The 24,512-nt window shown below is 48.9% G+C and overlaps 1 protein-coding gene across 2 annotated transcripts in view; it reads left to right on the top strand.

Annotated features, from left to right (window-relative positions):
- LOC144605328 (F-actin-monooxygenase mical1-like) overlaps positions 1-24,512 on the top strand; it is a 92,963-nt gene that overhangs the window by 28,853 nt on the left and 39,598 nt on the right. For both annotated transcript variants that reach the window (XM_078420456.1, XM_078420455.1), the window contains exons 8-19: positions 1,539-1,639; positions 2,314-2,571; positions 4,611-4,726; positions 8,319-8,445; positions 10,908-10,989; positions 11,870-12,017; positions 16,721-16,911; positions 17,547-17,650; positions 18,925-18,969; positions 19,538-19,660; positions 21,589-21,769; positions 24,423-24,505. In XM_078420456.1, the coding sequence (XP_078276582.1) occupies positions 1,539-1,639; positions 2,314-2,571; positions 4,611-4,726; positions 8,319-8,445; positions 10,908-10,989; positions 11,870-12,017; positions 16,721-16,911; positions 17,547-17,650; positions 18,925-18,969; positions 19,538-19,660; positions 21,589-21,769; positions 24,423-24,505 (1,559 nt within the window). The remainder of the gene's footprint in view (positions 1-1,538; positions 1,640-2,313; positions 2,572-4,610; positions 4,727-8,318; positions 8,446-10,907; positions 10,990-11,869; positions 12,018-16,720; positions 16,912-17,546; positions 17,651-18,924; positions 18,970-19,537; positions 19,661-21,588; positions 21,770-24,422; positions 24,506-24,512) is intronic.

Below are 24,512 nucleotides of genomic sequence, written 5' to 3'. Positions count from 1 at the left end.
GGCAGAAGGTGCCTGTTTCCACGCTGTGTGACTCGATGACTCCATAAGACTTGAACTCACAACCTGCTGACTCAAATGAGATGTAGCTGTGCCACAACATAGTTGGCGGCACAGTGGTGCAGCAGTAAGGTCACTGCCTGACAGCACCAGACACCCGGTTTCAATCCTGGCTGTGGGCGCTGTCTGCACGGAATGCCTACGTTCTCTCTATGCATGCGTGACGTTTCTCCGGGTGCTCTGGTTTTCTCCCACACTCCAAAGACGTACAGGTTCGTAGGTTAATTGGCTTCAGCATGATTGTAAATTGCCCCTCGTGTGCGTAGGATAGTGTTAGTGTGCGGGGGCGATCGTTGGTCGGCACGGACTCGGTGGGCCGAAGGGCCTGTTTTCCGCTCTGTATCTCTAAACTAAACTAAACTCTTCGAGAAAGCCCCCTTACTGAACAAAGCACCTGCCTTGCCCTTCCCTGTCTCACTTAAAACCGATCGCGACTCCATTAAATATTCCACTTCACACCATGGTGTGATCACCCCAAGGCCAAGCTCCACTGTTGCAGTAGGTTTTCTGTGTCAGACTTTGCTGCAGGTCTGATCTTGTGCTGGAGTTACGCAACCCTGTGCTGTTCATTCACGACAAAGCTATGTCTTACTGCCTGGATAACGTCATTCCCTGTTTCCTGTCTCGTTGGCCACGAAAATATATGAGCTTTAAGGCAGAGATAGATTCTTGATTCGTATCTGTATCAGGGTGTCTTATGGGGGAAAGCAGGAGAGTGGGGTTAGGACGGAGAGATAGATCAGCCATGATTGAATGGCGGAGTAGACTTGACGGGCCGAATGGCCAAATTCTGCTCCTGTTCCTTATGACCCCTTGTGTCCTTTCAAGCAGGAGATCGCCGGCCTTCTCGCAACCACAATATCTCATCCTGCTGCCCTCAAATATCAATTTCCCCAATTGCATCCACTCCTTCTCCGCCCAGACCACACACACCGAAGCTCCCAACCACAGTCTCCAACACTCTGAAACCACTGCCCAATCCTCTCTGCTGGCAACCATCCCTCTGCCGACCACAACATCCAAAGAGTGGTGAGGGATGGTTGCCACCCTGGCCACACACTCATCTCACCCCTGCCATCGGGAAGAAGGTACAGGAGCCTGAAAACTGTAACGTCCAGGTTCAGGAACAGCCTCTTCCCTGCAGCCATCAGGCTAGTAAACACTGCAACTTCCAACTAAGCTCTGAACTGTATTAGACTGGGGGGGGGGGGGGGGCACTGTTTTGTCTTTGCATTATCATTGTTTGTTTCTTTAATAAACTGAACTTCATTTTGTTGTTTATAATGGTGTTTACAGAGTACTGTGTTTAAATATCTTATGCTGCTGCAAGTAGGAATTTTATTGTTCCTTGTTGGGATGCCTCTCTCTCCCCGCCCTCCCCCCCCCCCCCCCCCACCTCTCTCTCTCTCCCCACAGCTCTTTCTCTCAGTATAATGCAGGGGGCAATTAAATTCCTGACTTATCTTATATTTGTTAAACAGGCATTGATCTGGAGAACATTGTGTATTACAAGGACGATACTCATTACTTTGTGATGACTGCAAGAAAAACGAGCCTTCTCAAGTACGGAGTCATCCGTGAGGTAAAGTGTTTATAAAGTGCACCCAACATGATATAAGACCGCATGGTATGAGGGCGACAGTGTGTCGCAGAGGTAGAGTTGCTGTCTTACAGCGCCAGTGATCCTGATCACATGTGCTGTCTGTGCGGAGTTTGCACGTTCTCCCTGTGACTGCGTGGGTCTTCTCCGGGTGCTCCGGTTTCCTCCCACACTCCAAAGACATGCAGGTTTGTAGGATAATTGGCTTCGGTAAAATTGTAAGTTGTCCCTGGTGTGTAGGATCACTGGACGGCATGGACTCGGTGGGTCGAAGGGCCTGTTTCCGCGCTGTGTAACTAAACAAAGCTAGAAGGCCTAGATTTCCTAGTTTAGTTTAGAGATACAGTGTGGAAACAGGCCCTTTGGCCCACCAAGTCCGTGCCGACCAACGCACCAGGGCCAATTTACAATTTTTACCGAAGCCAATTAACATACAAACCTGTACGGCCTTGGAGTGTGGGAGGAAACCGGAGCACCCGGAGAAAACCCACGCAGGTCACCAGGAGAAGGTACAAACACAGCACCCTGTGGCCAGGATTGAACCCGGGTCTCTGGCGCTGTAAGGCAGCAACTCTACCGCTGCGCCAGCCCTCTCTTAAACGTTAAGAACGCTAAATGTTTGATAGAAACCTCTTCCGTGTGTTGTGCTTTGACAGGACAAGCAGGACGCGGACTCCCTGCTGTCTGCCCGCAATGTGAACTCGGACAATCTCCTGCTTTACGCCCGTGAAGCTGCCGACTTCTGCACCGAGAACCAGCTGCCAAACTTGGAGTTTGCCACCAATCACCAGAACAGGCCGGACGTGGCCATGTTCGACTTCACCTGCATGTTCAGGTCCGAAAACTCTGCCCTGGTGAAGGAGCGGCAGGGCCGGCGGCTGCTGGTGGCCCTGGTGGGAGACTGCCTGGTGGAGGTGAGCGTTTCCCATCGTGGCCTTTCTCCCAGTTCTTCGGTTTCCCCCCACACTCCAAAGACGCACAGGTTTGTGGGATAATTGGCTTGGTATAAATGTAAAAATTGCCCCAATTGTGTGTGCGTGTGTGTGCGGGGATTGCTAGTCGGTGCGGACTCGGTGGGCCGAAGGGCCTGTTTCCGTGATGTATCTCTAAACTAAACCAAGCTAAACGCACGTGGTGAGATTTAGTGTTGGGCAAGGGGTTTGGAGCATCCATTGCGTTTGGCCTAGACTTTTACATTAGCCCATCCTTTGGGATAAAGCCATCCTCCATGAAGAAACATGGAAAATAGGTGCAGGAGTAGGCCATTCGGCCCTTCGAGTCAGCACCACCATTCAATATGATCATGGCTGATCATCTAAAATCAGTACCCCGTTCCTGCTTTCTCCCCATATCCTTTGATTCCGTTAGCCCTAAGAGCTAAATCTAACTCTTTCTTGAAAACCTCCAGTGACTTGGCCTCCACTGTCTTCTGTGGCAAAGAATTCCACAGATTCACAACTTTCTGGGTGCTAACTTTTTTCCTCATCTCAGCCTTATTGTTACACTGTGACCCCTGGTTCTGGACTCTCCCAACATGGGGAACATTTTTCCTGCATCTAGCCTGTCCAATCCCTTAAGAATATTATATGTTTCTATAAGATCCCCTCTCATCCTTGTAAATTTGAGTGAATACAAGCCCAGTTGACCCATTCTTTCCTCATATGTCACTCCCACCTTCCTGGGAATCAACCTGGCGAACCTACGCTGCACTCCATCAATAGCAAGAATGTCCTTCCTCAAATTAGGAGACCAAAACTGCACACAAGACTCCAGGTGTGGTCTCACCAGGGCCCTGTACAAGTGCAGTAGGACCTCTTTGCTCCTATACTCGACTCCTCTCGCAATGATGGCCAACATGCCATTAGCTTTCTTCACTGCCTGCTGTACCTGCATGCTTAGTGACTGTGACTGTTGTCACCCAGGTCTCTTTGAACCCCTTTTCCTAACCTGACAGCATTCAGATAGTAATCTGCCTTCCTGTTCCTGCCACCAAAGTGGAGAACCTCACATTTATCCACATTATACTGCATCTGCCATGCATCCGCCCACTCACCCAACCTGTCCAAGTCACCCTGCAACCTCATAGCATTGCAGCTCACACTGCCACCCGGCTTAGTGTCATCTGCAAACTTGGAGATGGCACGTTTAATTCCCTCTGAGCCGCCGGGTGTTTTTACAATTTCTACTGCTTTTATTCCTCGTTCAAAATGTGACTGTTAGTGACTCAGTGGGTCAGGCAGCATAGCATCTCTGGAGGAAAAGGGTGGGTGATGTTTTGGGTCGGAACCCTTCTTTTAACGGATCTGAAGAATTTTACGGGAACCAATTAACCTACAAACATGTACGTCTTTAGAATAGTCAATAGTCCAGTTTATTTGTCACACACACACATAAATGTGCAGTGAAATGAAAGATTACCCACGGCCCAACAATAAGAGCAATAAAAATAAACAATTTCACACACAGTCACAACCAACACAACACAAAACAAAACACAAAGAAACCGGAGCACCCAGAGAAAACCCACACAGTCACAGAGAGAAGGTGTAAACTGTGCTCCTGAAGAGCTAAAGGGTGGTACAGCAGGAGAGTTGCTGCTTTACTGCGCCATAGACCTGGGTTTGATCGTGACCACAGCTGCTGTCTGTATGGAATTTATACTTTCTCCCTGGGTTTTCTCTGGGAACTCTGGTTTCCTCCCACACTCAAGTCAAACGGTTTTGTAGGTTCATTGGTTTTGGTAAAATTGTCCCTAGTGTGTGTAGGACAGAGTTAGTGTGCGGGGATCGCTGGTCGGCGTGGACCCGGTGGGCCGAAGGGCTAGTTTCCACGCTGTATCCCTAAAACTAAACTAAACCAAACAACTTTAGCTTGTTATGTCATGTTCGGAACTTTCCTCATGTAAGTGACTAAATACCCACTTTTCCCCCCACAAACACCATGTTATTTTCAGCCCTTCTGGCCTCTGGGCACTGGGATCGCGCGTGGGTTCCTGGCAGCCTTCGATGCCGCGTGGTCCGTGAGGAAGTGGAGTAAAGGCATTGCCCCCGTGGAGATCCTGGCCGAGAGGTGAGACTGGAATTTACTTTTCGTTTTGAGATGCAGCGTGGAAACAGGCCCTTCAGCCCAGCGAGTCCACACCGGCCGGCAAACCCCACACATTAACACAAGCCTACACACACCAGGGACAATTTACACTTACACCAAGTATACAAACCCAAGCCAATTAACCTACAAACCTGTACGTCTTTGGAGTGTGGGAGGAAACCAGAGTTCGATCACGGTGGCGCGGCGGTAGAGTTGCTGCCTTACAGCGTTTGCAGCGCCTGAGACCCGAGTTCGATCCCGACTACGGGTGCTGTCTGTACGGAGTTTGTACGTTCTCCCCGTGACCTGCGTGGGTTTTCTCCGAGATCTTCGGTTTCCTCCCACACTCCAAAGACGTACAAGGGTTGCAGGTTAATTGGCGGCTGGGTAAATGTAAAAATTGTCCCTAGTGGGTGTAGAATAGCGTTAATGTGCGGGTTTCGCTGGTCGGCACGGACCCGGTGGGCCGAAGGGCCTGTTTCAGCGCTGTATCTCTGTATCTCTAAAACTGAAACCAAAGATCTCGGAGAAAACCCACGCGGTAATGGGGAGAACGAACAGACTCCGTGCAGACAAGCGCCCATAGTCGGGATCGAACCCAGGTCCCCGACGCTGCACGCGCTGTAAGGCAGCAACTCTACCGCTGCGCCACCTCGCCACCCTCACCAGGTCCCCGCGGACCGGCGATCCCCACGCACTAGCACGGTCCTGCACACGCCAGGGACAATATATTCACACACACTGCTGTTCAGCTTCTTGACTGTTCACTCCATTTCCTGGACTCGGAGTTTAGACTGTGTCTGCTTATTTTACTGAATGCAAGTCGAATAAATAAAGCTGATGTAGCCGCATAGACAAGGCTGATGGAACATCAAACATGGAACCGTACAGCACAGCAACAGGCCCTTCGGCCCACAATGTTTGTGCCAGACATGATACCAAGGACCACACCCCAAAGGCATACAGGTTTGGTAGGTTAATTGGCTTGGTATAGATGTAAAATTGTCCCGAGTGGGTGTAGGGTAGTGTTAATGTGTGGGGATCGCTGGTCGGCGCCGACTCCATGGGCCGATGGGCCTGTTTCCACGCTGTATCTCTAAAGTCGAAAGAACTTTGACAATAGACAATAGGTGCAGGAGTAGGCCATTCGGCCCTTCGAGCCAGCACCACCATTCATCTCCGTTCTAAATGGCCTACCTCTTATTCTTAAACTGTGGCCCCTGGTTCTGGACTCCCCCAACATTGGGAACGTTTCCTGCCTCTAACGTGTCCAACCCCTTAATAATCTTCCATGTTTCGATAAGATCCCCTCTCATTCTTCTAAATTCCAGTGTATACAAGCCTAGTCGCTCCAGTCTTTCAGCATATGACAGTCCCGCCATTCCGGGACTTAACTTAGTAAACCTACGCTGCACGCCCTCAATAGCAAGAATATTCTAAGGTTCCAAGAGACCTAAGGTTCCAAAAATAGTTGTAGAAATGCAATGCTTTTAGGCATACGCAGAAAGCATTTCAGAGTAAAGAGACGAATGATTACAAGTGGTGTCTAATCCTTTGGCCTTCCAGATTATCCTGTTTCCTGAATGTACTGTTCAGACTTGTAAAAACCAAGGAATTTCGAGAGAGGGCAAAGACTCCAAATAAGCACTCCAACACATAATTTATTTATAACTGTGATAACTTTAGGCAATTTTTTTTGGAACAAATATATAAACACATAGATAAAAACAATAAATATTTATGACAATTTTTTTTAACATTTAAAAAAATGGAAATATTTATAAACGTTGCTTTGCAATTTTAAGTTTTGCATTTTGAATGTGAGAATTTAAAAAAAGTCACAGAGCTTCTGAGTAAATTGCCTCTACTTGCAATATTACAAAAGGAGACCGTATTGTAGCTGGTTGTATTAACAAATTTGGCTTTAGTGATTGAAGTATGATAAGATGGAATCACAAAATGCTGGAGTAACACAACGGGTCAGGAGAGCATCTCAGGAGAGAAGGAATGGTTGACGTTTCGGGTCTCTCGAAACGTCACCCATTCCTTCTCTCTCCGAGAGACCCGAAACGTCACCCATTCCTTCTCTCCTGAGGTGCTGCCTGTCCCGCTGAGTTACTCCAGCATTTTGTGATACCTTCGATTTGTACCAGCAACCTGGCGTAGCAAGCTCACCACAGGAGCCCGTGCAGCAGAGAACAGACGCACTGCGGAGGACCAGAGGAAACGCACCGCTCGCAAGGCCCGGGCTACCTCCACTTCCACTGCAGCACCCATCCACATGTCCTACGTGTGGGCATGCCTTCCGGATTGGCCTCACCAGTCACTTCCGGACCCCGGTGTCTGATCTCCCGGTGGCTGAGCACTTCAACTCCCCCTCCCATTCCCAGTCTGACCTTTCTGTCATGGGCCTCCTCCAGTGCCATAGTGAGGCCCACCGGAAATTGGAGGAACAGCACCTCATATTTCGCCTGGGCAGCTTGCAGCCCGGTGGTATGAACATCGACTTCTCCAACTTTAGATAGTCCCTCTGTCCCTCTCTTCCCCTCCCCCTTCCCAGATCTCCCTCTGCCTTCCTATCTCCATCTATATCCTTCCTTTGTCCCGCCCCCCCTGACATCAGTCTGAAGAAGGGTCTCGACCCGAAACGTCACCCATTCCTTCTCTCCCGAGATGCTGCCTGACCTGCTGAGTTACTCCAGCATTTTGTGAATAAATACCTTCGATTTGTACCAGCATCTGCAGTTATTTTCTTATACTTCCGGACCCACAGTCACCAATCCTCCAACTGAAAGTGAAGTCATGGTCATCTTCGAACCCGAAGGACAAACAACAACAACCAGCATCTGCGGTTATTTTCCTACACGAGGCTTGATAAGAGATAGTTTTATGCACGTCACGTTTACTTGGTCCGTTCACACCTACAAATGGCAGTTTGATGGTCGGTGCCGTAGATTAAAAAGATTCAACGTGGAGCTTTCAGACAGCTGGAGGCAACCTTGTGAATGCGAATGAGAGATGATTTCTCAGCTCAAGTCCGGATTATTAAGGGGTTGGACACGTTAGAGGCAGGAAACATGTTCCCAATGTTGGGGGAGTCCAGAACAAAGGGCCACAGTTTAAGAATAAGGGGTAGGCCATTTAGACCTGAGATGAGGAAAAACTTTTTCAGTCAGAGAGTTGTGAATCTGTGGAATTCTCTGCCTCAGAAGGCAGCGGAGGCCAATTCTCTGAATGCATTCAAGAGAGAGCTGGATAGAGCTCTTAAGGATAGCGGAGTCAGGGGGTATGGGGAGAAGGCAGGAACGGGGTACTGATTGAGAATGATCAGCCATGATCACATTGAATGGCGGTGCTGGCTCGAAGGGCCGAATGGCCTCCTCCTGCACCTATTGTCTATTGTATCACAGTCCAGCAGGAGCTGGATTGCTCTGAATGCACTTCGGCCCATTGATAGCTCTGACTCTTGTTCAAAGCAAGATTTTGTCTTGTTTTTCAAACGTTATCAAACAAAGCTATTGGTTAGCCTCTTGTCTTCATTGTCCCTTATCCTCCTTTTGTGTTGAACATTCAGGGAAAGTATCTACCAACTGCTGTCTCAGACTACTCCTGACAACACAAGCAAGAAGATCAGTCAATACAGCATTGACCCACTCACTCGATACCGCCATCTTAACCTCAGCTACTTCAAGCCTCACCAGGTAAGTGTGTGTCAGCATACTCTGTGGTAAAGCTCACAGTGACTGAACAGAGTCAAGGAGTCAAACAACATGAAAGCAGGCCCTTCGGCCCAACCTGCCCATGCTGACTAAGACTCCCCATCTAAGCGAGGCCAACGTTTGGCCCATATCCCTCCAAACCTTTCCTATCGGTATACCTGTCCAAGTGTCTTTTTAATGCTGCCATGGTACCTGCCTCAACTATCTCCTTTGGCAGCTCATTCCATGTACCCACCACCCTCTAGAGTGGAAAACGTTGCCCTTCAAGTTCCTAGTAAATCTTGCCCCTCTCATCTTCAATCTATATCTTCTGATTCGTGATTCCCTTACCCTGGGTAAATAGCAGGGTACCCTGCTATTCACCCTAATCTCACGGAGTCTCACAGCGTGGAAAGAGGCCCTTTGGCCCAACTTGCCCTCGCCGACCAACATGGCCCATCTACACTGGTCCCACCTGCCTGCATTTGACCCATATCCCTCTAAATCTATTCTATCCATGTACCTGTCAAAATGTTTCTTAAAAGTTAGTAATAGTGTCTGCCTCAACTACCTCCTCCGGCAGCTTGTTCCATACTTTTGTGTGAAAAAGCTACTGCTGAGGTTCCCCATTAAATCTTCCCCCCCCCACCTTAAACTTATTCCTCTCATTATTTTATACACCTTGATAAGATAACCCCTCAACCTAATGCACTGCAAGGAACAGAGCGGCACGGTGGCGCAGCGGTAGAGTTGCTGCCTTACAGCGAATGCAGCGCCGGAGACTCAGGTTCGATCCTGACTACGGGCGCCGTCTGTACGGAGTTTGTACGTTCTCCCCGTGACCTGCGTGGGTTTTCTCCGAGATCTTCGGTTTCTTCCCACACTCCAAAGACGTACAGGTTTGTAGGTTAATTGGCTGGGCAAATGTAAAAATTGTCCCTAGTGTGTGTAGGATAGTGTTAATGTGCGGGGATCGCTGGGCGGCGCGGACCCGGTGGGCCGAAGGGCCTGTTTCTGCGCTGTATCTCTAAATCTAAAAAAAAAATCTAAAAATCTAAAACAGTCCCAGCCTGCCCAACCTCACTCCCTGTAGCTCAGGGCCTCAGGTCCTGGCAACGTCCTTGTAAATCTTGTTAGTTGCGAGAAAATGTGTGACATTTGGGAGTGTCTGTTTGTTCACCTCGGTTGATTAATGCAGACGGTAACTTACTGTGACTTGGAAGAAGACGCCCCACCCAAGGTAGTGGTGAAGCCACATTTATCTATTTAGGACGCTTCAGCGAATAAAACTCACATTGCATCTTTGCAAAGCGGGGCGGTTCGGTGGCACGGCAGTCGAGTTGCTGCCTTACAGCGCCAGGGTTCGATCCTGACCACGGGTGCTGCCTGTACGGGGTTTGTACGTTCTCCCCGTGACCGCGTGGCTTTTCTTCGGAAGCTGCGGTTTCCTCCCACGCTCCACAGACATGACAGGTTTAACGGCTAACTGGCTTGGCGTAAATGTACATTTGTCCCGAGTGGGTGTCGGATAGTGTTAATGTGCGGGGATCGCTGGTCAGCACGGACTCGGTGGGCCAAAGGGCCACCGAGTCCGTGCTGACCAGCGATACAGTTACAGTTTCCGTACTGTATCTATAAAACTAAAACGAAACAAATGTCAGATCTGATTTCTCGGTAAAACGTTAGTGTGAAGGACACCTTGGGACTCTTTAGTGCAGAAGGCCTTTGGGTTAATTTTGGCGGAGAAGTCCCTTGGTTTTAGACAGGGTTTTTCCAGCCTCAAAGTGAACTTGGTTCCAGGAGGTAGTTTTCATCAGGTTCTGCCGGATTAGGGCCTGGGTCTGGAGTAGGGTTGCCAACTTCCTCACTCCCAAAGAAGGGAGAAAGGGTGACGTCACCGCCCCGCCCCCTACGTGACCTCACCCAGCCAGTGGCCACGTGCTCCCGCTCCACCAATGGCAGTCGCTATAAGATGTGACATCAAGTTTCCTCCACCATTTTGTTTCCAGAGGCAGTTCTTTATTTGCTAATCGTACTTGTTTAGTTCGGAGATACAGCGTGGAAATAGGCTCTTCCAACCACTGAGTCCATGCCGACCAACAATCGCCCCCTGCATTAGTTCTATACTACACACTAGGGACAATTTGCAGAAGCCAATTAACCTACAAACCTGCACGCCTTTGGAATGTGGGAGGAAACCAGAGCACCCAGAGAAAACCCACACGGTCACGGGGAGAACGTTCAAACTTTGTACAGTTAGGATCTGAGGTCAGGATTGAACCTGGGTCTCTGGTGCTGTACGGCAGCAACTCTCGTTAAACACACTTTAATCAATAGTGACTCCACAGGATCTTCTGAGTCTCAGAATCCTGTGTGAAGGAAGATTTTCCACTTCAGTTTCCCGTTTTGCCGTGGAACAGTCAGAGACTCTGTGTGCTGACTTTATCTCATCCCCTTCATCTCAGGTGCAACATCTATATGATACGGGGCAAACCACAGAAGTGGAGGACAACAACACTCAGACAAAGGGGAAGATGCTTCGAAATGGTAAGACATCGAAAGACATAGTAGAGCTAGATAGAGCTCTTAAGGATAGCGGAGTCAGGGGGTATGGGGAGAAGGCAGGAACGGGGTACTGATTGAGAATGATCAGCCATGATCACATTGAATGGCGGTGCTGGCTCGAAGGGCCAAATGGCCTCCTCCTGCACCTATTGTCTATTGTATGTCCAATATATGAGTGGCACAGCAGGTCGGGCAGCATCCCTGAGCAAGATGGGCGGGTGACGTTTCAGTTGAGTTTATTGTCACGTGTACCGAGGTACAGTGAAAAGCTTTTGTTTCAGGCTATCCAATCAGCAGAAAGACAGTACATGATTACAATCGAGCCTTTGACAGTTTACAGATACGTGATAAGGGAATGACATTTAGTGCAAGGTAAAGCCAGCAAAGTCCGATCAAGGATAATCTGAGTGTCACTAAAGAGGTAGATAGTATTGCAGGACTGCCCTCTAGTTGTGGTAGGATGGTTCAGTTGCCCGATAACAGCTGGGAAGAAATTGTCCCTGAATCTGGAGGTGTGCGTTTTCACACTTCTGCACCTTTTGCCCGATGGGAGAGGGGAGAAGAGGGAGTGGCCGGGGTGCGACTGGTCCTTGATTATGTTGCTGGCCTTGCCGAGGCAGCGTGAGGTGTAGATGGAGTCCATGGAAGGGGGGGTCGGGGCCATTTCTTCAGACTCGAGTCTGAACAAAGGTCCCGAACCGAAACAAACATCACCTGCTGAGTTGCTCCAGCGCTTAGTGATAGTTGGTTCCGTTGGCGGTGGTCACGTCACGTTACTTTGCGGATGCTTTGCGTTATAAGTGTGCCGCCTCGTCCCCTGACCTCCAGCTGAATGTTTCTTTCTACCGCCCCCCTCGTGCAGATTCCGTCACGGGATACGAGGAGCTCCTCAATTGGCTGCAAATCCACACGGACGGGTACAAGAACGTGACCGTGGTTGACTTGACGACATCTTGGAAGAGCGGCCTGGCTCTGTGTGCGCTCGTTCATCACTTTCGCCCTGACCTGATGTGAGTTCCAACAAGTTATTATTGGCAATAACAGTAACAAGGTGGCCGCAGCGGTAGAGTTGGAAAATAACTGCAGATGCTGCAACATATCAAAGGCATCACAAAGTGCTGGAGTAACTCACAAGGCAGTGGAGGCCAATTCTCCGAATGCATTCAAGAGAGAGCCAGATAGAGCTCTTAAGGATAGCGGAGTCAGGGGGTATGGGGAGAAGGCAGGAACGGGGTACTGATTGAGAATGATCGCGTTGAATGGCGGTGCTGGCTCGAAGGGTCGAATGGCCTACTCCTGCGCCTATTGTCTACTGTCTATCTCAGCAGGTCAGGCAGCATCTAGGAGGGAGGGAATGGGTGACGTTTCGGGTCTGAAGAAGGGTCTCGACCCGAAACGTCACCCACTCCCTCTCTCCTAGATGCTGCCTGACCCGCTGAGTTAGCCCAGCATTTGGTGATGGCAGCGGTAGAGTTGCCGCCTTCCAGCACCAGAGACCCGGCTTCCATCCTCATTACGGGTGCTGTCTGAACCGAGTTTGGGCTTTTTGTTAGAACTTCTTGCCACCCAGTGAATGCTTCTGGGTACAAGCGTTCATAACGATGTGTTGAGTCTCCATGACCTGCCTGACTCATGATCACAAACATGGAACGGTACAGCAGAGAAACAGGCCCTTCGCCCCACACTGTCTGTCCTTAACATGTAGTCAAGTTAAACTAATCTCCATTGCCTGCGTGTGATCCATACCCCTTCTTACCCTGCGTTCCATGTGCCTGTCTAAAAGCCTCTTAAACACCACTATCGTATCTGTCCCGCCACCACTCCTGGCGATGCGTCCCATGTATCCACCGGTCTCTGCATTCCAAAAACAAACTTGCCCTGCGTCAACATATCCTTTGAACTTCCCCCTTTCACCTTAAACCCATAGCTGTACCTTCCAGTCTTTGGCATTTCCACCCTGAGTCTGCCTGTCTACCTTATCTATGGCCCATAGCTTAATAAACTGCTCTCAGACCCTTGCTCGGCCTCTGACGCTCCAGAGAAAACGATCCACCCTCTCCTTGTGGCCAATACTCTCTAATCCAGGCAGTATCCTGGCAAAACCTCTTTTGCACCCTCTCATAAACCTCCCAATCCTTCCCGTAATGGGGCAACGGGAACAGGACACAATATTCCAAATGTGGTCCCACCAAAGATTTATAATGTGCCTTCCTGACTCTTGTATTCAATACTGACGAAGCCACGCATCCCATACGCCTTCTCTACTTTTCTATTTACGTGTGCTGTCACGCGGTCGTAAGGGTTAGGAGTAGAATTAGGCCATTCGGCCCATCAAGTCTACTCCGCCATTCAATCACGGCTGACCTATCTCTCCCTCCTAACCCCACTCTCCCGCCTTCTCCCGATAACCTCTGACACCCGTACTAATCAAGAATCTATCTATCTGTCTCTGCCTTAAAAATATCCACTGACGTGGTGGCCTCCACAGCCTTCTGCGGCAAAGAATTCCACAGATTCACCACCCTCTGACTAAAGAAATTTCTCCTCATCTCCTTCCTAAAAGAACGTCCTTTAAATTCTGAAATTGTCACTTTCGGGGAGGTGTGGACTTGGGATCCAAGATCCCTCTTGTTGTTGTGATTCATTTCTGTACATTTGGTGTAGGGCATAGTGGTCATTAACTTCTCACGCCTCTTCCCTCCTTATCTGACACTCTTTTGCCTTCACTTCATCCATGGCTTTTGTCACTTACTCCCCCCCATTTGCAAATCCCACCCCTCTCACCTATATCCACCTATCACTTACGAGCTTTGTCCCACCCCCACCTTTCTTTTCCAGCTTTCCCTTCCCCCCCCCCCCCACTGCGATCATCCCCGAAGAAGGGTCCCGACCCGAAACATTGCCTATCCATTCCCTCCACAGACGCTGCCTGACCTAATGAATTACTTTGTGTTATGACCCATTTTAGCTAATTTCATGATTCTTTAGGGGACACCTAATTTGCTACGAACATTGTTTAATCATTTGTGAAAGTAACCTAATTTTATTTTTACCAGTTGCCTATTTAACTCATTTGTACTGATCGTATTGGCCACACCATCATCTTTAGATTTAGATTTAGAGACACAGTGCAGAAACAGGCCCTTCGGCCCACCGGGTCCGCGCCGCCCAGCGATCCCCGCACACTAACACTATCCTACACCCACTAAGGACGATTTTTATTATTTTTTTTAACATTTGCCCAGCCAATTAACCTACAAACCTGTACGTCTTTGGAGTGTGGGAGGAAACCGAAGATCTCGGAGAAAACCCACGCAGGTCACGGGGAGAACGTACAAACTCCGTACAGACGGCGCCCGTAGTCAGGATCGAACCTGAGTCTCCGGCGCTGCATTCGCTGTAAGGCAGCAACTCTGCCGCTGCGCCACCGTGCCGCCCTTGCGCTTCTTACCAGTTAACTTCCAATTAGCACCAAAAATGGTGAAGAGAAGCTTCCAGGCAATAGTTATCTCAAATGGTCAAAGGGGGATAGTATTATCGTTCTCTCGGCAACTGCCTGGTTCACTCACCCCTTCCCACCCAAACCACCCCCTCCCCAGGCACTTTCCCCTCTGCAACCGCAGGAGATGCAACAACCTGTCCCTAAACCACCTCCCTCGACTCTCCCCAGGGACCTCGACTCCTTTCAGGTTAGGCAGAGTTCACGCTCACAAGTTATAGGAGTAGAAATAGGCCATTCGGCCCATCGAGTCCACTCCGCCGTTCAATCATGGCTGATCTCTGCCTCCCAATCCCAATTTCCTGTCTTCTCTCCATATCCCGTTCTATTCAATAATTTGTCTTTCTCTGCCTTAAAAATATCCACTGACTTGGCCTCCACAGCCCTCTGTGGCAATGGGTTGCACAGATTAACTACCCTCTGACTAAAGAAGTCCCTTCTCACCTCCTTTCTAAAAGAGCGCCCTTTAATTCTGAGGCTGTGACCTCTGGTCCTAGACTCTCCCACCAGTGGAAACATCCTTTTCGCATCCACTCTATCCATGCCTTTCATTATTCTGTAAGTTTCGATGAGGTCCCCCTTCAACTCCAGCGAGTACAGGCCCAGTACCGACAAACGCTCATATGCTAACCCACTCGTTCCTGGAATCATTCTCGTAGACCTCCTCTGGAGCCTCTCCAGAGTCAGTACATCCTTCCTCAGATATGGGGCTCAACTTTGCTCACAGTACTCCAAATGTGGCCTGACCTGCGCCTTATAGAGCCTCGGCATTACATCTCTGTTTCGCTTGCACCTCCTCCAACCTAATTTACTGTATCCATTGTTCCCGGTGTGGGGCTTCTATATCTCTGCGAGATCGATGAACACTTGCACTCAGTCCGCCTTGGCCTACGCGATCTCCCGGTTGCTAAACATTTTAACTCCCCTTCCCATTCCCACAGGAATTCATGTACAAAGTGAGAAACAATTTGCTACCAAGTAACTTACAGGAAATGTTTTATGAAAGAGATGGGGGGGGGGGGGGTATAATTTAAGGGGAACATTAAATTTCAAGATTCGCAATACTCGAACAACAATGAAAAGATTTTCTATATCAATCAGTGGAGTAAAGCTACGGAACAGAATGAATGCGGAATTAAAACAATGTTCAAACATCATCCAGTTTAAAAACAAATATAAACACATGATTTTTTTCTAGGTACAGTGAGAAGGGGGATTAACAGTCACCAGGGGTCTACATATAATAACACATCATTATTTAAATAAGTATATCTATATGAACAAATAAGGGTGTATGAGTATTTTTGTATTAATATCTGACTTATTATACGGGTGGGTGACTATATTTGTATTTATATTTTGTATGTAAATGGTCGGGTATATGTGTATATTTGATTGGCCTAATGTATGTATATATATCAGATGTAGTTAATATAGACATTATTGTGTAAATAGGTATATTCATATGATTGTAGGGGTGAGTGGGTATATGTGTAGTTATATATGTATTTTAGGTATTAGTTATTATAGATAATACATGATAAATATTGATTAGGGAATGGGGGTGGGATTAAATAAGTTCACACTTCTTCCTACTCCTTTCCGCACATGTAAAGACGTTAAGTAATGGATGAAATTCTTTGTATTTCTTCTGTTTAAAAAAAAAATTGATTTCTTTTAACATGTACGAAATAAAACGATAGAATGAAAATGAATGCCCTGGGCCTCCTCCACTGTCAGGGTGAGACCAAATCCAAATTGGAGGAACAGCATCTCATATTTCGCTTGGGCAGCTTGCAACCCAGCGGTATGACTGTTGATTTCTCTGATATCAAGTCGCCCCTGCATTCCCTCCCTCCCCCCCTCCTCCACCAGCATAGTCATCCTTCTAGTTCCACTGTTTGCTTCCCTGTACCCCTTCGATATCACCTCTTCTCCAGCCAACAATGGACCATTATGGGTTCTGACCTTCTTTGGTCATCTGTTGCTGGTCTTGCTCTGCTCTGGTCTCTTCTTACCTCTAGTTCCCTCCTGAACTTCTTTCCGCCTGAAGAAAGGTCCCGACCCGAGATGTCACCCATCCTTTTTTCTCCAGGGAAGCTTACTCCAGCATTTTGGTGTCTCTCCCTCTCTTCGGTATAAACCAGCATCTGCAGTTCCTTTCTACACAGTGCTACCATTCAGTGTGAACTGAACTGTCTTCCTTATCTGCAGTGACTTTGAGAGTTTGAAGGAAGAATCTGTGGCGGAAAACAACGAGCTGGCCTTCAACATTGCCGAAAATCAGTTTGGGATCTCCCCGATAATGACCGGGAGAGAGATGGCCTCACTCAGCCGTCCCGACAAGCTCGGCATGGTCATGTACCTGGCCCAGTTCAATGAGTTCTTCAAGACCTTGTCCCCAGGTGGGTTTCACGCAGAATTGGTCACCTAATTTGAGGAAGGACATTCTTCCTATTGAGGGAGTGCAGCGCAGGTTCACCAGGTTAATTCCCGGGATGGCGGGACTGACATATGATGAAAGAATGGGTCGACTGGGCTTGTATTCACTGGAATTTACAAGGATGAGAGGGGATCTTATAGAAACATGTAAAATTCTTAAGGGAATGGACAGGCTAGATGCAGGAAAAATGTTCCCGATGTCGGGGGAGTCCAGAACCAGGGGTCACAGTTTAAGAATAAGGGGGTAGGCTATTTAGGACTGAGATGAGGAAAGACTTCTTCACCCAGAGAGTTGTGAATCTGTGGAATTCACTGCCACAGAAGGCAGTGGAGGCCAATGCACTGGGTGTTTTCAAGTGAGAATTAGATTTAGATCTTGGGGCTAACGGAATCAAGGGATATGGGGAGAAACCAGGGACGGGATACTGATTTTGGATGATCAGCCATGATCATATTGAATGGCGGTGCTGGCTCGAAGGGCCGAATGGCCCACTCCTGCACCTGTTTTCTATGTTTCTATTTCCAGCGTCCCCTTAACTCCTAAATGACACTATGCCTGACACGTTATGTATAAAATCTCTGCCATTTTCTCTCTCAGAACAAGGCGTTCACAAAAAGTTATTGACTCTGTCGTCTGCTAAGTCGGCCCTCGTGTTCCTCAGTACCCTGCGGAGAAGTGTAGCCAACAAACGAAGCTCGCTGGTAATTCAAAACGTTATATTTTTATAGGCTTTCAGTATCTGTATCGTGGATTGGTTTTTATTGTCACATGTATCGAGATACAGTGAAAAGCTTATGTTTGCATGCTCACCAACCAAATCAGATAATACTGTACATGAACACAAGCAAGCCGTGCACAAGTACAACCAGTGGTGCAAAGAGAAAGATATCAGTGCAGAGTATAGTTTCTCAGCACAGGACCAGAGACCATAGGCTCAGAATAAAAGGGACGTACCTTTAGAAATGAGGAATCCCTTTCGGCAGAGGGTGGTGAATCTGTGGAATTCAGAAGGCTGTGGAGTCCGTCAATGGACATTTTAACGGTGGAGATTGAATGGTTCTTAATTTGTACTGGTGTCAGGGGATGTGGGGAGAAGGCAGGAGAATGGGGGAAAGATGGATCAGCCATCTTTGAAATGGCAGAGTAGACTTGATGGGCCGAATGGCCACATCAGCTTCTTGAACTTATGCAAACTGAGTCTCTTGGCCCACGACAAACTGCTCGTAATTGTCAGCCCACAGACCTGGTTCTGGTTGTGCAGAAATGTCCTTCAGTAGTTTTGGAAAAGCCAGAGCCACCATATTTGGTTCCCAAGTTTTCTTCCCCGGCCACAGTCGTGATCTTCTACCTGTCCAAGTAACTCCATTGTTTGTAATGCACCTGTGAAGTATCTTGGAGCGTTTTACTACATTGGCCCCATATTCGCTGTTGTCGACCCCGTCTAAAAGTGTGTAACCAAGTGGGGGCAGTATTGAGAGCCTCTGTCTTTGATGAAGGATAATTATTTGGGCGGCCCGGTGGCACAGTGATATACAGTTGCTGCCTTGCAGCGCCAGAGGCCCGGGTTCAATCCTGACCATGGGAGCTTGTCTGTACCTGGTTTTTCTCCAGGATCTCCGGAATTCCTCCCACATTCCAAAGACGTACAGGTCAGTTGGAATATCGTAGGTCATAGGTTAATTGGCTTGGTATAAATGTAAATTGTCCCTAGTGTGTGTGGGATAGTGTTAGTGGGGATCACTGGCCGGCATGGCCTCAGTGGGCCGAAGGGCCTGTTTCCATGCTGTATCTCTAAACTCAATTAAACGAAACTTATTCCATTTGAATGCTCACTTAAAATGAAACAATTTCTAAATGATGGATTGTGAACAGAAACCGTTAAACCTGTGGGTTTCGTGATGCTAAAGGCACATAAATGGATAAACTATAATGTTATGGAATAGCAAGGCGTCTGATATCTGATTTATGTTCATAGGAGCGACCAGCTTCTGACCATGCTTCTGAGAACAAGAGATCAAAGGTCAGTTCTGCTGAAAGTTATTTCTATCCGGGATTTACTTATTTCAGAATTGTGGCACGGTGGCGCAGCGGTAGAGTTGCTGCCTTACAGCGCCAGAGACCCGGGTTTCATGCTGACTCTGGGTGCTGTCTGTACGGAGTTTGCACGTTCTCCCTGTGACCTGCGCGAGTTTGCTTGGGGAATCTCCAGTTTCCTCCCACATTCCAAAGACGTACAGGTTTGTTGGTTAATTGGCTTGGTATAATTGTAAATGGTCCCTAATGTGTGTGTTGGATGGTGTTAATGTTACAATTTTACCGAAGCCAATTAACCTACAAACCTGCACGTCTTTGGGGTGCGGGAGGAAACCGGAGCACCCGGAGAAAACCCACGCAGGTCACGGGGAGAAGGTACAGACTCCGTACAGACAGCACCCGTGGTCAGGATCGAACCGGGATCCTTGGCGCTGTAAGGCAGCAACTCTACCGCTGCGCCACCGTGCCGCCCCAGGCTTACTGCGAATGTGGCAGAAGCCAAGTCCTACATGGGTGCATCATGACTTGGCTGACTGAACTTAATTTGTACTCAGGCAGAAGCAGGGGCGTCGTTGGCGGAAGATTCAACGGAGTCCTTGGATGGACAAGCAACTGTGGAGTCGCCATGGGTTGAGAACGCCAAGGCACAAACAGAGGAGCCAGAGGAGTCCGTTGAGGCAAGTGGTGACGTTAAAGGACAGGTCAGGGTCTCCGCCTCCATGCTGGTCTGGATGTGGTCACAGAGTTCTGGGACGTGTCCACTCTACTTTCTCAAACAGAAACTGCATTGTATATATTCTATGAGATCAGAGACATTTACAGCAGAGAGAAAGGGCGATTATCCCATAATAGCTGAACTGGATCTGTGAAAGAACTCTCCTATTAGTTCCAATCACTTCTTCTTTCCCCACCTTCCCCAATCCTCACTGGGGATATGAGGGCATGGGGTGAAGGCAGGAGAATGGGGTTGAGAGGGCTATAATTCTATCTTGACTTGATGGGCTGAATGGCCTCATCACTTATGAACCCACCCCTAGACCGAAAAATGTTTCCCCTCCAGGGAGTGCAGCGGTAGAGTTGCTGCCTTCCAGCGCCAGAGACCCGGGTTCCGTCCTGACAACGGGTACGTTCTGTACGTAGTTTGTACGTTCTCCCTGTGACTGCGTGGGTTTTGTCCGGGTGCTCCGGTTTCCTCCCAGACTCCAAAGACGTGCAGGTTTGAAGGTTAATTGACTTCTGTAAATTGTTCCTAGTGTGTAGGATAGCGCAAGTGTCGGGGTGATCACTGGTCGGCACGGACACCATGGGCCGAAGGGCCTGTTTCCATGCTGTATCTCTAAAGTCTAAAGCTCTTCCTTTGAAAGTACCTGACTTTAATTGATTGAAAGATACAGCATATAAACCAGGCCCTTTGACAAATCCAGTCCATGCTGACCATCGACCACCCATTCATACTAATTCTACGTTATTCCACTTTTGCATCCATTCCCTGCACACACTAGGGGCAATTAACTTACAAAGCCGCACAAGTTTGGGATGTGGGAGGAAACCGGAGCACCCGGAGAAAGCCCACGCCGTCACAGGGAGAACGTGCTAACTCCTCACAGACAGCGCCCAGGGTCAGGACCGTACCTGGGTCTCCATCACTGTGAGGCAGCAGCTCGACCAGCTGCTTCTGTAGAAGGTGTTAGGAAGTTAGGAAAAGGGGACGTACAGCGAGATCTGGGTCACTGAAAGGAAGCATGCAGGTACAGCAGGCAGTGAAGAAAGCCAATGGAATGTTGGCCTTCATAACAAGAGGAGTTGAGTACAGGAGCAAAGAGGTCCTTGCAGTTGTACAGGGCCCTAGTGAGACCGCACCTGGAGTACTGTGTGCAGTTTTGGTCTCCAAATTTGAGGAAGGATATTCTTGTTATTGAGGGCATGCAGCGTAGGTTTACTAGGTTAATTCCCGGAATGGCAGGACTGTCATATGTTGAAAGACTGGAGCGACTGGGCTTGTATACACTGGAATTTAGAAGGATGAGAGGGGATCTTATTGAAACGTATAAGATTATTAAGGGGTTGGACACGTTAGAGGCAGGAAACATGTTCCCAATGTTGGGGGAGTCCAGAACAAGGGGCCACAGTTTAAGAATAAGGGATAGGCCATTTAGAACTGAGACGAGGAAAAACATTTTCAGTCAGAGTTGTGAATCTGTGGAATTCTCTGCCTCAGAAGGCAGTGGAGGCCAATTCTCTAAATGCATTCAAGAGAGAGCTAGATGGAGCTCTTAAGGATAGCGGAGTCAGGGGGTATGGGGAGAAGGCAGGAACGGGGTACTGATTGAGAATGATCAGCCATGATCACATTGAATGGCGGTGCTGGCTCGAAGGGCCGAATGGCCTCCTCCTGCACCTATTGTCTATTGTGTTCTGTGGAAGATGGACACAAAATGCTGGAGTGACTCAGTGGGGCAGGCAGCATCTCTGGAGAAGAGGAATAGGTGAGGCTTTGGGTCGAGACCTTCCTTCAGGCTGTTATGTGGCCGCAGTGCTGTGACCATGTACGTAACGCGTGCCGTTGCTGAAGTCTCTGTGTGTTCTCTGTCCCTCTGTGTCTCAGGGCTCCTTGATGAAGGGTGACGGTCCCAGCAGCAGTGAGGTCTGCTACCTGTGTAAGCAGCGGGTCTACCTGGTAGAGCGGTTCAGCGCCGAAGGCCAGTTCTTCCACCGAGGCTGTTTCACGTGCCACAACTGCGGCACCACCCTGCGCCCCGGAAACTACGCCTTCAATGGCAGAGATGGCAAGTGTCGTCTTCTTTCACGTCCCCGCCCGTCATTCATTTAAAATTTGTATTTTAGTTTTCCAGATCGGGCCCCATCGGCCCACAGAGTTTGTGCCGAACCTAAATCCTAATTCCTAATCGAGCGACACGGTGGCGCAGCGGTAGAGTTGCTGCCTTACTTCCAGCGAATGCAGCGCCGGAGACTCGGGTTCGATCCTGACTACGGGCGCCGTCTGTACTGAGTTTGTACGTTCTCCCCGTGACCTGCGTGGGTTTTCACCGAGATCTTCGGTTTCCTCCCACACTCCAAAGACGTACAGGCGTGAAGGTTAATTGACTGGGTAAATGTAAAAATTGTCCCTAATGTGTGTGGGATAGTGTTAGTGTGCGGGGTTCGCTGGGCGGCGCGGACTCGGTGGGCTGAAGGGCCTGTTTCCGCGCTGTATCTCTAAATCTAAAAAATCTAGTTGTGCAGAGGAAAAAAACCCAAACTGCAGATGCTGGTTTAAATCGAAGGTGGACACAAAATGCTGGGGTAACTCAGCGGGTCAGGCAGCATCTCGGGAGAGAAGGAATGGTCGAGGTCTGAAGGAGGGTCTCGACTCGAAACGTCACCCGTTCCTTCTCTCCCGAGATGCTGCCTGACCCACTGAGTTACTCCAGCGTTTTGTGTCTACCTATAATTCCTGGTTGAATTGATCTCATCTGCCTGTACATGATCCATTTCCCGCTGTTCCCTGCACGTCCAAAAGCCTCCTAAACGCCACTATCGTATCTGCTTCCACCACCACCACCCCCTGGCAATGCATTTAATGAACTTACGGACTGTGGGCTGAAAGATTCATCAGAACATTTTAAAAAACCCCACAGGAGCAGGATTTGCCCTCTTGAATCCAAAGGCCCACCCTGCCATTCAGTTTGATCATGGATGATCTTCACCGAGCCTCATCTCCTCTTCCAGTTCCACCTTGTCCTCTCTCCGTCTTTAGACTTTAGCGATACAGCGCGGCGAGACAGGCCCTGTGGCCCACTGGGTCCGTGCCGACCAGCGATCACCCAGCACACTGGCACCATTCTACACATCAAGGGACACTTTGCAATTTACAGAGGCCGATTCCCCCAGCTTGAACACAGTGGGAGGCTTGGAAAGCAGAGGTGTTGGGGAAGGCAGCTGATGCCAGTGAAGGTCAAGGAGAGGCAGGCCAATTTAAAGTTGACCATTGGACTGGGGGAGGCAGCCATATTTATCAAGGGGGTAACAAATAAAAATAAGGCAAGGACCAGCAGAGTGAGTCTGTGTGTAGGGGAAGTACTGTAAGGAGGTGAAGTGCGAATATTTGGCTCGACAGTCTTTGGCGAGGAAGCTGAGGCAAGGAGGCGATCACAGTGTCTCTCAAAGATGCAGTCTGCTGGTGAGACTCGTGATTCAGCTGCGGTGGTAATGGCAGGCAAGTTGTTGCAGTGCCCCCCCACTGCAGGATGTGGGAAGTCAGGGGAGCCGCTGGTGCCCCTGATGACCGACCACACCTGGGGACATTGTGCGCAAATGCAAGTCCTTAAAGACCGCATTAAGGAGCTGGAGCAGCATCTGGATGACCACAGGACCAGCCGGGAAAATGAGAGCTTCTTGGGCAGGACCCATGGCGAGGTTGTCACGCCAAAGGTCCAGCAAGAGAGAAGATGGGTGATCACGAGGAAGGGAACTAAACATGGAGTGCAGGTAACCCCAGTGGCTGTACCTCTTCAGGATCGGTGGTGCAGCAGTAGAGTTGCTGCCTCACAGCGCCAGGGGCCCGTGTTTGATCCTGACTACGGGTGCTGTCTGTATGGAGTTTGGTCGTTCTCCCTGTGACGGCATAGGTTTTCTCCAGGTCAAGTGAAGTCAAGTCAATTTTATTTGTATAGCACATTTAAAAACAACCCACGTTGACCAAAGTGCTGTACATCAGTTCAGGTACTAAGAAACGAACATACAATGGCACACAAAAACATAACAGCACATACATAAACAGTTCACAGCGCCCCCTCAGAGGGGAGTAGAAATAGGTTTTGAGCCTGGACTTGAAGGAGTCGATGGAGGGGGGCAGTTCTGATGGGGAGAGGGATGCTGTTCCACAGTCTAGGAGCTGCAACCGCAAAAGCGCGGTCACCCCTGAGCTTAAGCCTAGACCGCGAGATAGTGAGTAGCCCCAAATTGGCCGACCTGAGGGACCTGGAGATAGAGTGGTGGGTTAGAAGATTTTTGATATAGGGGGGGGCAAACCCATTTAGGGCTTTGTAGGTGCTCCGGCTTCCTCCCACACTCCAAGGACGTACAGGTTTATAGGTTAATTGGCTTGGCATAATTGTAAGTTGGCCCTCCTAGTGTATGTAGGATAGTGGAAGTTTGCAGGGATCACTGGTCGATGCAGACTCGGTAGGCCGCAGGGCCTGCCTCTGTACTGTATCTCTTAACTAAACTAGACTAAATAGGGAGCTCACCAATGCTAATTTTCAACCAGACAGTTACAATCCTGCAAGAGCATTTTAAAACCATTTAGCGACTCGCCTAACCGCGTTGAAAGCCACTAGATGCATCTGTGGCAATTGAAACCTATTTTAGCTGATTTGGTGAGGAAGTGTAGAATCAAACGTGTTGAGAAAATATCATGAATTTCCTCTTTTCTCTTAGGCAAGTTGTATTGCACCGTTCACTATGCCGATTCACTGGGCCCCAGCGAGGAAAAAGAGGAAAAATCTGCATCTCCAAATAAGGTAGCGA

This window comes from Rhinoraja longicauda, chromosome 24 (genome assembly GCF_053455715.1).
Source record: "Rhinoraja longicauda isolate Sanriku21f chromosome 24, sRhiLon1.1, whole genome shotgun sequence".
In the NCBI taxonomy this organism is placed as follows: domain Eukaryota; kingdom Metazoa; phylum Chordata; class Chondrichthyes; order Rajiformes; family Arhynchobatidae; genus Rhinoraja; species Rhinoraja longicauda.
Note: the sequence above shows the minus strand (reverse complement) of the source record. Positions and strands in the feature narration are given on the sequence as shown.